At 42.0% G+C, this 13,972-nt stretch overlaps 1 protein-coding gene across 1 annotated transcript in view; it reads right to left on the bottom strand.

The window, feature by feature from the left end:
• LOC134934664 (gamma-aminobutyric acid receptor subunit pi-like) overlaps positions 1-9,424 on the bottom strand; it is a 53,292-nt gene extending 43,868 nt beyond the window's left edge. The window contains exons 1-2 of the mRNA XM_063930045.1: positions 9,271-9,424; positions 2,019-2,099 (exon numbers count right to left, since the gene is read on the bottom strand). Of these exons, the coding sequence (XP_063786115.1) occupies positions 2,019-2,099; positions 9,271-9,424 (235 nt within the window). The remainder of the gene's footprint in view (positions 1-2,018; positions 2,100-9,270) is intronic.
• Between the last annotated feature and the right edge of the window lie 4,548 nt (positions 9,425-13,972).

Below are 13,972 nucleotides of genomic sequence, written 5' to 3'. Positions count from 1 at the left end.
ATTAGACCCATACATTATCTGAAGTGTCAGCCACCACTGCAAGCTGGTAGTATGTGCACAAAGTGTCAGTCAGCATGGGACAAGGACAGAGCATCATCCATGTTGCAACATATTTAAAGGCATCATATTCCTCTATGGGGACCCAATGTAAAAAATCATTATTCAAAAAATATAAATGAATGTGTTATCCTTGCTGATAATTAGGACTGGGACTGAAGTTACATCTAATGACAACTGTGAAGTGCAAAGTGCAAATTCTCACTCTTGATCACTTAATATTTGTAATAATTCCATTGGAAAATTCCAAACTAATTACATCTGTGGCCATCAACCGCCACTGTTAAAAGTATTAGAGGGCTTAATGTGCACCAGGACTGATCCTTAAACACTCATAAAGCCAAATGATAGCTTTAGAAATTATACTCGAGATGTATCAAACCTTGGCGAGAGATAAAGAACCAACCAATCAGCTTCTACAGTAACTGTCAGGTTTCTTAGCAAACTAAAAAAACACAACTGGGTAAAACCATGTGCACTGCAGGTGGGGCAGATGTAACATGTGCAGAGAGATTTAGATTTGGGTGAGGTGTGTTCAAACAGAAATCTAAATTGCAGTGTATAAATTAAGCAGCCAGTATTTACCCTGCACAGAAACAAAATAACCCACCCAAATCTAACTCTCTCTGCACGTCAGCTCTGCCCCACCTGCAGTGCACATGGTTTTGCCCAGTTGCTTGATTTTTTGGTTTGCCAGCAACTCTGAATAACCCCCATAGTCTGTATAATGGCACCAGTGGCGGATCTTGCCACGGGCAAGCAGTACTTTTGCCCGGGGCGCCGCCTTCCGGAGGGCGTCGCACCATGGCAAGAGCCGCCACTGTGCCCCTTGCTGTGCCCACCGCTGGTCCCCCGCTTTGAAGGGAACCAGACGCTACGCGTCTAGTTTCCCTTCATGGAGAGGACCTGCGCTGTGCGGTGCATGATGACGTCATCACGCACCGCACAGCAAAGGTCCTCTCCATGAAGGGAAACTAGATGCTATGCGTCAAGTTTCTCTTCATGGAGAGGACCTTTGCTGTGCGGTGCGCGATGACGTCATCACGCACCGCACAGCATAGTGGCACAGACACTAGGGGTCATAATTGACCTCTAGTATCTATGCTGTGCTATGGGAGAGACGTAATGACGTCTCTCCCATAGATCCGAGGACTGGAGAAGAGCGGCGCTGGCGGAGGAGGAGGTCTGGAATCAGGAGCGGGGATTGTAAGTATACTTTTATTTTATTTTTATTTTTATTCCAGCTGCGCTACAGGGGCACAAATGGGGGCGTAACTGACCACGCCCCCATATGAAGCCACGCCCCTATTTTTGCCCGGGGCGCCACAAGGGCAAGAACCGGCCCTGAATGGCACATAGAGGCTGATTGTTTAGTACCTTTCTATCTCTTCCCACTGCTCATCTCTCCAATGTGATACATCTCCCTCTATGTCTTTCAAGTTTGCTATATTACAGGACTTTATAGCTTGTGTAGAACAACAATAAGTGTGTAAGTGAAATGACTCCTAGCCTTCCCCTAAAACTGATAAGTCTATGATTCCATAGAATAATAAAATATTGTGTACTGTCCTTAACGGTTGATACATGCATATAAGAGATATATTTTTATTGCCTCGACAAACAATATGTGAACAATTGGACATAAATAATTTATTGTGGATTTCACAAAAACAAAGCTATACAAAACATGTCTCTAAACATTGTAAATAGCCAAAGCATGCCACTGTAGATTTGTATACAACCAAATCATATATAACTTAACATATTTCTATATGCAGCAAAAGAACAAAATTGCACGAAGATACAGATACATCATTCTGTGGAACCAATAGGGGAGACTACCCATATGTATCTGCACATTGATGCTAAAAAAGGCCAATGCAAAACAAAAGTAACAGAGTTACAGGGAGAATATGCGTCCAAAGGGTTTTAGTTAAATAAAGGGAAACTATAATACTTACCATTAAGCTGTGGTCGTAGGTATTTATTATAGTCTTTTGTGAGATTTTGAAACCCTGGGACAGCATCTGTCTGATCTGCTTCTAAAGAGGACAGATGACTAGGAATACATTAAAATACAATGTGATTAGATACACATTTTAAAGCAGCTCCATGACTTGGCAGGTACATAGTTTAAGCTAGATAAATATTTCACAATGATAATCTCAGATCTCCTTTAAAGTGACTTCATATTAAATAATGCATCTTTTTTTGTTTACAGCAGTTGCAACTTGTATGAAGCAAAATAAGGATAGTGAATATCCAATGCTTTTAAGCCCTGTTACTAACAAGAGTAAGAACCAAATATGAACCTTAAAATGTCAAATAATTCCTTACGCTTTCACATTGAATCAAGAGGAGATGTATCAAACCTTGGAGAGAAATAAAGTACCAACCAATCAGCGTTTAACTGTCATTTTACTGGCTATGTTTGGACAGAAGATGATTAGTTGGTAATTTATCTGTCTAATCTTTATCTCTCTCCAAGATTTAATGCATCTCCCCCTCAATCTTTCCAGGGGTAACTTTATTTCAGTTTTAATCAAGTTAATTTAACATTGTTTTAGGTTAAATAGCACTTTTCTTATATCCCCATATTTGTGTTGTGTCATTTTTAAGGAGAAGGAAACATCCTAAACTATATAGCATTTTATTCTATATGGGCAGCTGCCAAGCAAGAATCTTACAACTCTGCATATAGGATAATCTACACATTTTGACTGCACACAGAGGGTCATTCAGGTTTGTTAGCAAACCAAAAAAGTAAGCAAATTGAGCAAAACCATGCTGCAGTGCAGGTGGGGCAGATGTAACATGTGCAGAGAGAATTAGATTTGGGTGGGTTTTATTGTTTCTGTGCAGGGTAAATACTGGCTGCTTTATTTTTACACTGCAATTTAGATTTAAGTTTGAACACACCCCACCCAAATCTAATCTCTCCGCACATGTTACATCTGGTTTTGGTTTTGCCCAATTGCTAACTTTCTTGGTCTGCTAACAAATCTGAATAAGACACACCATGCAATAGCCCAGAGACCCCATATCTATCCAACTCAATATCAGGCCCTATCAAGCATAATTATCAATATTTCACATTATTTTAGTATCACTTACTGTAAATATACTAAACGGCAGTTGGAGGAGAATTCCTAAAATTCTCCTCCGAGCCCTTAATATCATTTTTTTTAATTTTATTTATTTTGTTTAAGTAACTAGATTGCATTTCCCATATTTGTAATGTGAAATGTGATTTGCCCAAATTCACTAAAAGAAAAAGAAATAACCGGAGGGAGCCCTGTGATAATAATGCTATCTTGCAATAGTGTTATCTGGGCTTTCCTCTGGTTCCCTGTCTCCTGCACAGCCTTCTCTGCCTGCTGGCAGTGAAGGCTGTGTTTGGATCTGGCCCCTGTGATCAGCCATGTGTGTCTGATGGACACACAGGCTGATCACTATGTATAAAAAAAAAGAGATGTGGATTGTAATAAATAGACATGTATGTGAATAAAACATTTTTTTTAATATCTTTTGATAATTCTTCTCTTTTACAATATCAGTTTAGATTTTAAAGCAGACCTATCACTAGGTCCACTGACATAAACCAAGAGAGTGAAAAAACAAACAAACAACATGAACTCAACTCATATGGCAACACATATAAACACCCCAAAAATAAATAACAGAAGATATAATACAACAAAAAATAATGAATAAGTTTCAATAAATAAGTAAAAGCTGCTATTTTGATTGTATAATGGTATTAATAAACACTAATCCTATTTATACCCATAAAGAGAACACATTGTCATGGACCAACTACAAATACAGAGTACTGCTGTCCATAAAGTTTGCACTGAAGTAATCATTTGTCACACTTACAGTACTTCCTCTTAGCAAGTGATCGTTCTTTCCAAGGCTTGTGCAACTAACGTGTGTTTTTGGATAGGTGCATGTACATAAATGAAAAATCTCTTCTCTGGAGCAATTCATGAAATGATGAAGTGATGTATACCTTGTGTATATTTATTGTTACTTTATTTTGTTGTTTTATTAATTGAAGTCTCATCATACTTCATATTATCTATGTCTTTTTCCCGAGATAGTAAGCAAAAGAGGGGGTTTCCATCCTTGGAGAGGGCATTTTGTTCAGCATGCTAAGTTTCTTCCAGCAGGAAGTCAGCCCTGGAGCTACTGTAACACATACAGTAGCTGATTGGAAGTGTAACTCAAGGGGGAGACTTTTTAAATCTTGGAAAGCGATATAGTGAAGTATGATAAAGTACCAACCAATTAGCTTCTGTTATTTTTCAAGCTGTAACATGTCCAATTAGTGGCTTACTGGTTAGTACTTTATCTCTCTCCATTATATTTCTCTCCAAAATTTGATAAATCTCCTCCATTGTGAGTATGCAGCTTTTTGAATGATCTTGTCTCTTCTGAGGAACCCATTTTTACTATACAAGTATAAATTGGACCTGGTTCTCTGTAATATACATATATACACTAGTATTTTTATTCTGGAATTGCTGGTATGGACAAGGATACAACATATGTGTAGATTACTGGAGGTCCAGTGAGAATTTTCACGTTTAATTGGGAATTGATTACATTTATATCTATGCATCCGCAGCCAGGGCTGAACTCCTCGCCCTCAGTACATCATAGGGAACTGTTTAAGTAAAACAATTGTAACAAGGTATTGACTTCTGGTTTAACTAGAAATTCACCACGTGGTAGTAACCGGCTATATTGTGCAATGGGGAATGAAGACATCCCATTATGGCCATAATCAGACCTAAGAGAGCTGATGGCAGAATTCAAAGTGATAAACACGACAATCAACTTGGCATGACAACTCCAAATAATGCAGTATAAATAGAATACATTGATGATGTCTCATTGAAAGGCTTTCATATAACTCTTCTGATTTTAGTGAACTTAAAAACTTAAATCAGAGTCTTATCTGATACAACAAATACAGTAAGCAAAGCAGGAAGTATCAGCTGTATGCTATGTTACATATGAAACTTACAGTCCACTTACCAGTTAAATAGAAATGTCCATAAGACAAGCACGTGACAAGATCTGAAGTACATTTTGAATGAAGTGGTTAGATAAGAGATCTACTTGGAATTGGAAGGTGATGAAATGCTCAGGATGTGCTTGTAAGTATCCTGTTATACATACTGTCTTATTCTGGGGAGAGCTTTACATACTGCAGCTCTGCTTATAAATATATAACAAGGTGGAGACACTGTTCTGTGGGCCAGCCCTGGTAATGAATATGTAATGAGGCCTTGACACATAGTCTTTCACTGTCACTGTCATGTTCCCTGTCACAGTTCAGGTATTGTTCTAGCTCTTTTCTTGAAAGGTGTGATTGAATATTTCATGCTCTATTTCTTCTTGCATGTCTTACTTTCACATGATGGGTGTGCGGTATGACACTTTTTAATGAATCTCAAGGTTATGAGCATAAAAAAAGCTTTTGGAATTGAATAGTTATGCAATTTTATGACATGGGAAAATATGAACAGTGTGTATGTTAGCAGGTTATAGATGACATTACTATAATGTAAACATAACACTATTAGTTGGTATCTGTCACATTGGGGTTCATACATGGATCTTGTGTGTTTTGGCTATGGGGGGATTCATAGACAACTTGTAAGACTGCTAGCTTCTTGAATGGTTCATTCAAGAATGCAATGTTTTCACGTTCAGCTAGCCCAGACCACAGAAGCATCCCCTGGGGGATGCCTGATTTTGATTTGGAAGTAAAGCAAAAAAAAACAAAGTACTGGAACAAAAAATGTTGCCGTGCAAGGGGAGCAAATACTGTATACTGTTTAAATAATTTTTCTGCGCAGGGTAAATACTGCTTCTGCATGTGGCCCACAAATGTTAGACAGCTTTATTTATATACAGGTTGAGTATCCCTTATCCAAAATGCTTGGGACCAGAAGTATTTTGGATATCGTATTTTTCCGTATTTTGGAATAATTGCATACCATAATGAGATATCATGGCGATGGGACCCAAGTCTAAGCACAGAATGCATTTATGATTCATATACATCTTATATACACAGCCTGAAGGTAATTTTAGCCAATATTTTTAATAACTTTGTGCATTAAACAAAGTTTGTATACATTGAGCCATCAGAAAACAAAGGTTTCACAATCTCACTCTCACTCAAAAACTTCCATATTTTGGAATATTCTGTATTCAGGGATACTCAACCTGAACTGCATTGTAGATTTCAGCTTGGACACACCCCACCCAAATCTAAATATCTCAGCATGTTACATCTACCCCACCTTCATTGCAACATGGTTTTGCCCAGGTGAACAATTACTTGCTTTTTTTTGCTTTACATCCAAATCAGAATCACTACACAGTTTTTGGTGCCTTATATATAAATAAATGATAATAATGAAATTTCAGCTTAAACAATGTTTGATTATAAAAAGAGAAGAGGCTCACAAAGTCGGGCTATGTATTCCATTTAGTATATTTGCAAGTGTACAAAAAAAAAACACACAAAAAAAACACTGCTCTATTGTCAATGACACATCAGTCTGACATATGGCTGAGCCAAAAATATGTCAGATCAACTTGTGTCAAAGATTAGGGCACTGGCCAGGGGCATAGCTATGCGCATTGGGGCCCCATAGCACAGTTAGTCAGCCCCCTTCCATCCCGCCCCGCCCGACTGCAAATGGCACCCTCCCACCCTTTTGAATTGCTAAGAGATCCCTTCCCCGACTACATAAAGATCCCCCGCCTGCCCGTGGACTACCTGCAGTGGGTGTGCACTCACCAATAGGGCACCATTTTCTGAGGTCTGCTGCTGCCTGCAGAACTGCTGCCACATCTGCTTCTCTCTTGGCCGGCTCCATCTAGAGGAGTTGGAGGTGTACGCTGAGAGGAGGAGTGGTGGACGCTGAGAGGAGGAGTAGTGCCCATGGTCCAGTGATGTCCCTGCAGACTCAGCCACGCCTCCTCCCAGCGTTAGTTAGGACTCAGGAGAGGCGGAGCCAGCCGGGTGAGCAGCAGCATAGCACACTTCTAATGTAAAAGCAGCCAGAGGGGTTCAGCAGCTAGGCGCAGGGGAAGGGCTGGGCCCCAAAGACGGCTCGGGCCTGATTCAGATGTGGTTGGAGGTGCAATCGCTGCTGCTTACATGGAAGCAGCAGCAGCGATGCTCTAGTATGGTAATGCAGTTGGAGGCATCTGATAAAAGTAGATGCCCCATGCTTGCATTAGTGATCCCTGCTGTGTCCGTGCTGCATGCTACATGACCCAAGGGGTTCCTGCAAAGAGGCTAGGAAATCTCGCTCTTCTGGCAGAGACCTTGGCTTTAGCACTCCCCCAAAATGGAGGTGCCTCACCTCCATTTTGGGAAATGGTGGCCGCTGCCCCCTCCCCAACCCCAAAAGGCAGCAGACTGTCAATCACTGACAGCCTGCAGCCATAGTGCATCCAATGACATTGGATCCATACATGGATATGTTGCGTATGCAAATTACCGAACATTGGTACTTTTTCGCTGTGTGCCGCACCAACATCCACATCTAAAGTAGGCTGCATGTTAGAATGGGAGAGCACTATTGCACATTCTTCAACATGGCTTCTCTGGGCAGATGCTGCATATCAAGATGGCCACTGCAGTTACTACTGCACATGCCCAACATCATCTAGTTACTATGTTGAGTGACATAGTGGGAGACGGACTTCTCCTCCTTAGCTCCAAGAGATCCTGCTGCTTTAACTCACGAGACTACTGTTCCAGTATCCTGCACCACTATCCGCATCCAGAGATCAGTCTCCAGCTAGCGGGCTGTCAAAACCTCACTCGGCTTTATAGCTCAACCAGTGTAACAGTGAGTATGACTATACCTACATTTATCAGTTAACCACAACACTGGACTTGTGATTGAATCAAATACAATTCCGCTGGTGTGTATATTACATTGCCACAAGCCACCATTGTACACAAATATTTCCAACAGGTTATGGGTCCATGATGCACAGTTCAGTTCAATGTAAATGGCATCTAGACACATAAGTGTGGAAAAGACAACCAGGGTGAACAGATATAAAAAAAGGACCTAGGAACATAGGTGTAAAAGTGTCAAGAGTATATACAGTAGTGTCTCAGACACACATAGAGCAGCAAGAGGTGCCATCTTGGCCACATGTAAAGACAGAGACAAATCTAACAGCACAGTGTGAATAGAGCATAGTGTGTTTAAGCTAAAAAGTGTCACAGCAAAGACATTTTAGAGTACAATAAGTGCAAGATCTGTACGGAGCACATGTGCAGGAGCTACATATATAATGGGGTTAATTAAACTTAAAGGTGCAGAATGCTAAACTACATAGAAGTTTTCTAGGGAAATGCAACTAAACCGTAAAGAATCTGGAAAGTAACAGTAGATCCTGGTGGTAGTCCAATCCTAGATGATGTAGAAAGAGTCATGGTTACCACAGGCTTAAGTGTATTCTCCATAATTCATGGGGAAATGTCAGCTAGAGACATATGGATGGCACTGCAGGAACTATATCAGTATGGAAGACTCAAAAGAATACATTTAAGATGTGCATTATATAATACAAAGTTATGGCAATGCAAAAGTATGAGTGATTATATAGACAGGATGATGTCTGTCTCTCATTAGTTAATGTATGTTGGCGTGCAAGTAGATGATGAAGAAATACCAACAGCCATGCTTTAAAATCTACCACCAGAGTTTGACTTCTTAGATGTTGAGTTATAGGTAAACACTGTGGTTGACAAAAGACAATTTAAGAGCAAAGCTATTACAGTTTCAGTACTGTATTATACTGTGAAACTGATTATGAGACAAAAGCATTACAAGCAAAGAGTGAGAAATTTAGAAAGTTTAAGTATATGTGTTATAATAGTCACAAAGTCACTAAGTGCAAGCAGAGAAAAGTGAATCCTATACAGAACCAGAAATGTAATGACAAAGGTAAGTCGGCCCAAGGACCGTAAGGAGGGTAGTGTGGCTGGTGCATCACGCAGAGGACACACAGAGGGGGTGAAATCCACTCTGCTTGCCAACAGCCACTGCCTGCTTTCCTTCATCTCATGCACTGAGGGAGAGACCTCATTCACAGTGCTGTGCAAGGCAGCGTGGAAGCAGCCTTAAGATGTATCTGCCGCTGTCCCCCTACTCCCCTTACCTGTCAGCAGCAGCAGCTTCTTCTCCAGCCAGCACATGCTGCTGTGTGCTGGCTGGGCTGTGGTGGTGCAGGAAGACTGCTGCCGCTTAGCAGCAGCTGTCTCTTCTGCTTGTGTTAGGGGGCTAATAGAGGGGGAAGTGTTCACACTGAACATGCCTCCCTCAGGATTTTCTCCTGGATAAGGTGCACAATAATGCCCCCCAAATCTGCGCAAACTGGTGCTGAAAATATTTTTTTACCACATTCATTTGCATAAGGTGTGCGGCCACAGGATACGCTCCTGTACTGTATCACATGTGTGTTAGAGGGTGTCTCCATGTGATGTATAATGCTGAATACCTAGTTGATAGCCCTTGGAGAAGTGCCCTATAGTGAGTACCGTTGAAGAGTAACCATATAGTGAAGTAGAAGAGCTGAGTAATAGAAGGTTAAAAGCCCACATAATGTTCCCAGCACATTAGATGAAAGGCCCATGGATAGTGGGATGTGTAATAGGGGCAGAGTCCCTGAAAATAAATGTGTGGTGACAGAAAGAAAAAGGGTACCTACAGTATGTGATGGGATGTGTGTTAGAAGTCTCCCATGAGGACTGAGATGAGGTGTGATGAACTTCGAACCTGGAGTCCCCTGTATATACAGATGTGTCCTCTTACATCTAGGTTCCTGGAACGTTAAACAGCCCCTTCTAGTCACACCATGCCACGGCGTGACACTGTAGCACAAAAGTATCTTTTTGTGTGACCTTTTCCGTTTACATGCTTCTTAGTCACAAAATTATGCAGTGTTGCTTTTGCCTGTTCAAATGAAAAGTGGCATGCCAGTATATCCTGTGTCCAACCATTGCTGTGTCTGCATACGAAATACTACTCTACAGTTTTCCTAGAAAACATTGTAAAGTACCATGTCATATGCAGCTACAGCCGTGGTCTCACACAGAATATACACATGCTACATATCTTTTTAATGAGCAGGCTCTGCTTGTGTTTGTCATTCACATAGTTATGTCAAAAAAAGACGCCAGACCCTAACAGAGTTGCATGGGACGGGTCAGCTCACTCACAACTGGCATTTTCCATTGTGTTGCATTTTGAGGCAAGATATATGAGGACACATCTGTATATGTTGGGCTGATAAGCTGTAGAACTACTGTGCCCAGCAACACAGGGTATGTGCTGCCATTTCACTGCTGTGTTATATGCAAAAGACTGTGCTGGAAGTGTTCGTTTTGAAGTAGAAAGTATAACATATCTTTTGTAACTGTCAAGTTTAAAATATACAGCATTTACCAACTGCTGCAAGAATCGTGCTGCAGGAAGTTGGCAAAGTAGAGCTTGTTGCCATTATTCTTATTATGCTGGAGAATGTAAAGAATGTTTGCCTGTTCTTGTATCACAAGATGGTCTGGTGCCCAACATTTGTTTACTGCACTTCACCTGCTGTCCATGTGTGTGACCTCCATCAGGTACTTTGTGCTACGTAACCATGTATTCATGGGGCCCTGTTGGTCATAGATGCCATACCCATGCCATATGCGGAGCAGAGGAGAGCAACCGCAAAGGGGTAAGAGACAGTAAATTTGGGTACCAAAGTAAGTGTACCAAAGAACCGGTAGTGTTTCAATAGTGTGTAGCTGGGGCATATCCTTCTGCTGCTCTGTGCACTCTGCCGGCAGCTCAACCTCAGGCAAGAAGTCAAAGTGGACACGCTTCCTCTATAGTCTGAGGCTGAGCAGAACACAGAGGTTGTGGTGTGGGGCTGCCATCTAACACCTCCTTTGATTGCTCAGACAGTGATCAGCGGTGTCAGTTGTTAGGTAAACAAAATCTGTACCATAAAAATGTACCAAATCTGCTACTGCTTCCACCACACCATCATATCAATGGGCTTGGTACAGTATGGTTTGTTGACATTTATTTCCTAGACACCATAATGTTGACAGGTACAAAATGTTGACAGACAAATTGTCAACATGTTCAGAATGTCAACTTCCACAATGTCGAAATGAAAACTCTAAAGCTCCATCTCTATGTACATCAGTGTCACTGTTTCAGGTAGAAGTGATTTAAAAAGGCAGAGAAGGAATCCTATGAGGGACCAGCCATCTACAGATTTAGATCCTACTAAAGCTTTATTTTCAATGTCCTCTAATTTTTATGCACATTCTTTGCATACATGCGCATATCTATGATGGGTGCAGGTAGTATGGTACAGCATTCAGACCCAGGAACATTGAGAAAATGGTGCCCGTAGCCACGGTCGCGCATGTGCCAATGATGAAGTCAGCAGTTGGATGGGCAGGCAATGATGTGCCCTTGGAGAGGAACGGTTATTGCCTACCCATGGTCTAGACTCTAGAGAGAATCAAGCTTAATGGGAAGGGAAAAAAACAGCACTTTTTGGGGAACTCAACCACATATGGCATAAGCTTACTCAGTAAGAATAGGATTCAAACCTTCTTGAAAGCTCTTAAGCCATTTACAATCCGAAAACTGAGGTAATGTCAGGATATGACTACACGCCAAACATGACTCATGATAATCAGCCAGATTCCTTGCACTAGCCAGAAGACCAAGAATTTACAATGTAGTGTTTACTTTATACTGCTTATGCAACACCTGTCTATATATATATAGTATTGAGGCCGGCACTCCCACTAGTGTGGATGATCCTGCTCCGGTGCCTTCTGACAAAAAAGGTACCTAAGTTGCAGGAAAAAGCAGCGGCACACGGAGACATTCAAATGTACAGCAGCGTGTATTAAATCATCACAGCATAATACTCCAATGGAAGGCAGTCAGTTGACCGCCTGTCGGGATCCCAGTGGTCAGGATACCAACGCCGGAATCCCTTTACCAGCTGGAATCCCGACTGCTGGCTAGTTACCCCTCTTGGGTGGTAGTCCACGCCACCACCCGGAGGGGAATATAACTAAGTGGTGACTGAAGGTCGCCACCGGGCCTGAAGCGTGGTTAGCGCAGCAAGCCCGCGAGGGGACACGCTGCACTCGCTGCTGGGATCCCGGCTGTCGGGCTCCCGGCGTCAGTCTACTGACCGCCGGGATCTCGTACCGATCCCACTCCAACGTTTCAGGGCTATTATGCCCCTTTGTCAAGGTGAACAACAGTGCAATAACATAAAACATACCTTTATACCAAGAGAGAATCCCTATCTGTGTTAGCTGGAAGCACCATCCAGTCCCGGAACCCGGCATCTTCCATATACGTCATGCGATCGTGGCCGCCAGTTACCATAGCAGCCGGATGCCTGACGTACTGAATAATGAAAAAGCAGGGAGTTTCTGGCATGCCCCCTCTCCCTCTGTCACCTGTGAATAGATGCATGCGTACAGCGTCTATTCACCACAATCAGAGCAGTGAGTGATAGGAGCCTCCCAACTGCTCCCCCTCCCCCCACTGCAGGACACTGCGGGCTGAGGGTGGGACAGCGGCACAGTCCCAAAAAAATGGGACGGTCCCGCAAAAATTGGGAGAGTTGGGAGGTATGTGTAAACCATGGCTCCCAGGTTAAGTGCCTGGAGCTACAGTATGCAGTTATCACTGGCGGTAAGTCAGAGACTAGCCCGGAAGCACTGATTAATACAGATTTCTGTTCGCATCTTGGAAGGATGTAAGCAGAAATCCACATTAAGGGCCTAATTCAGCATGGATCGCAAAAGCAAAATCTTTCTCTAATGGGCAAAACCATGTTGCACTGCAGGGGTGGCAAATATAACATGGCAGAGAGAGTTAGATTTGGGTGGGGTGTATTCAAACTGAAATCTGAATTTCAGTGTAAAATAAAACCACCAATATTTACCCTGCACAGAAACAATATAACCCACCCAAATCTAAAGGTGCATACACACGGTGTGATGTATACTTACGATTTTGAATATATAGTCAGAATTGTAAGGAAAGTTTGTCAATATCGCACCGTGTGTACACAGCTTGCGATACCGATGCGCGTTCCCGTGGGGTAGGTATCGGAAGAAACAATAGACTGTGCAGGCAAGGCAATTGTGACTACAGATGGAGCCGCGCTCATCTGAGGCGACTCCATCGCAAGTGTGCACTCCCAGTGTGACTAGGTGATTCGTCCGCTTAGTCAAGCCAGGAGTGCACAGAGACGCTAACATTCTGAGCGTCTCCGTCCGGGCACGTGACACAGGCACTCTCCCATTCTTCTATGCTAGTGAATGGGGCGCGTCTCCGTCACGGGCTTGTGCGCCCGGATGGATGTAGACAATCTCGGCGACTAGCATGGCTCCATCTGAATCTAGTACACAGTATAATATAATAAAAATCGCACATAGCTAATATCTCAAGAAAAGATAGTCAAAATCGGAGATAGTCAATATCTCATTGTGTGTATGCATCTGAACTCTCTCTGCATATGTTACATTTGCCTCACCTGCAGTGCACATGGTTTTTCCCACTAGAGAAAGATTTTGTGATCCATTCTGAATTAGGCCCTAATCTCTTGAATTATCTTCATCCACTTTATGCAAGGCTTAGTAAATTGACCTCTATGTGCCTTTGTGCTTCACAGTATAACTGTCTTTTTATGTTTCTATTTTTATTTTCTACATTATCTTTTACTTAATAATAATTTTACTTTAAATTAAAAACATTCATTTGAACAAACTGAGTGATTTAACACAAGTTGGCTCTCTAAAGGAGAAATGTCAAAGCTTGGAGAGAGA

The sequence above is a fragment of the Pseudophryne corroboree genome, chromosome 6 (assembly GCF_028390025.1).
Source record: "Pseudophryne corroboree isolate aPseCor3 chromosome 6, aPseCor3.hap2, whole genome shotgun sequence".
NCBI classification, from domain to species: Eukaryota; Metazoa; Chordata; class Amphibia; order Anura; family Myobatrachidae; genus Pseudophryne; species Pseudophryne corroboree.
This window is presented reverse-complemented; position numbering and strand designations above follow the sequence as displayed.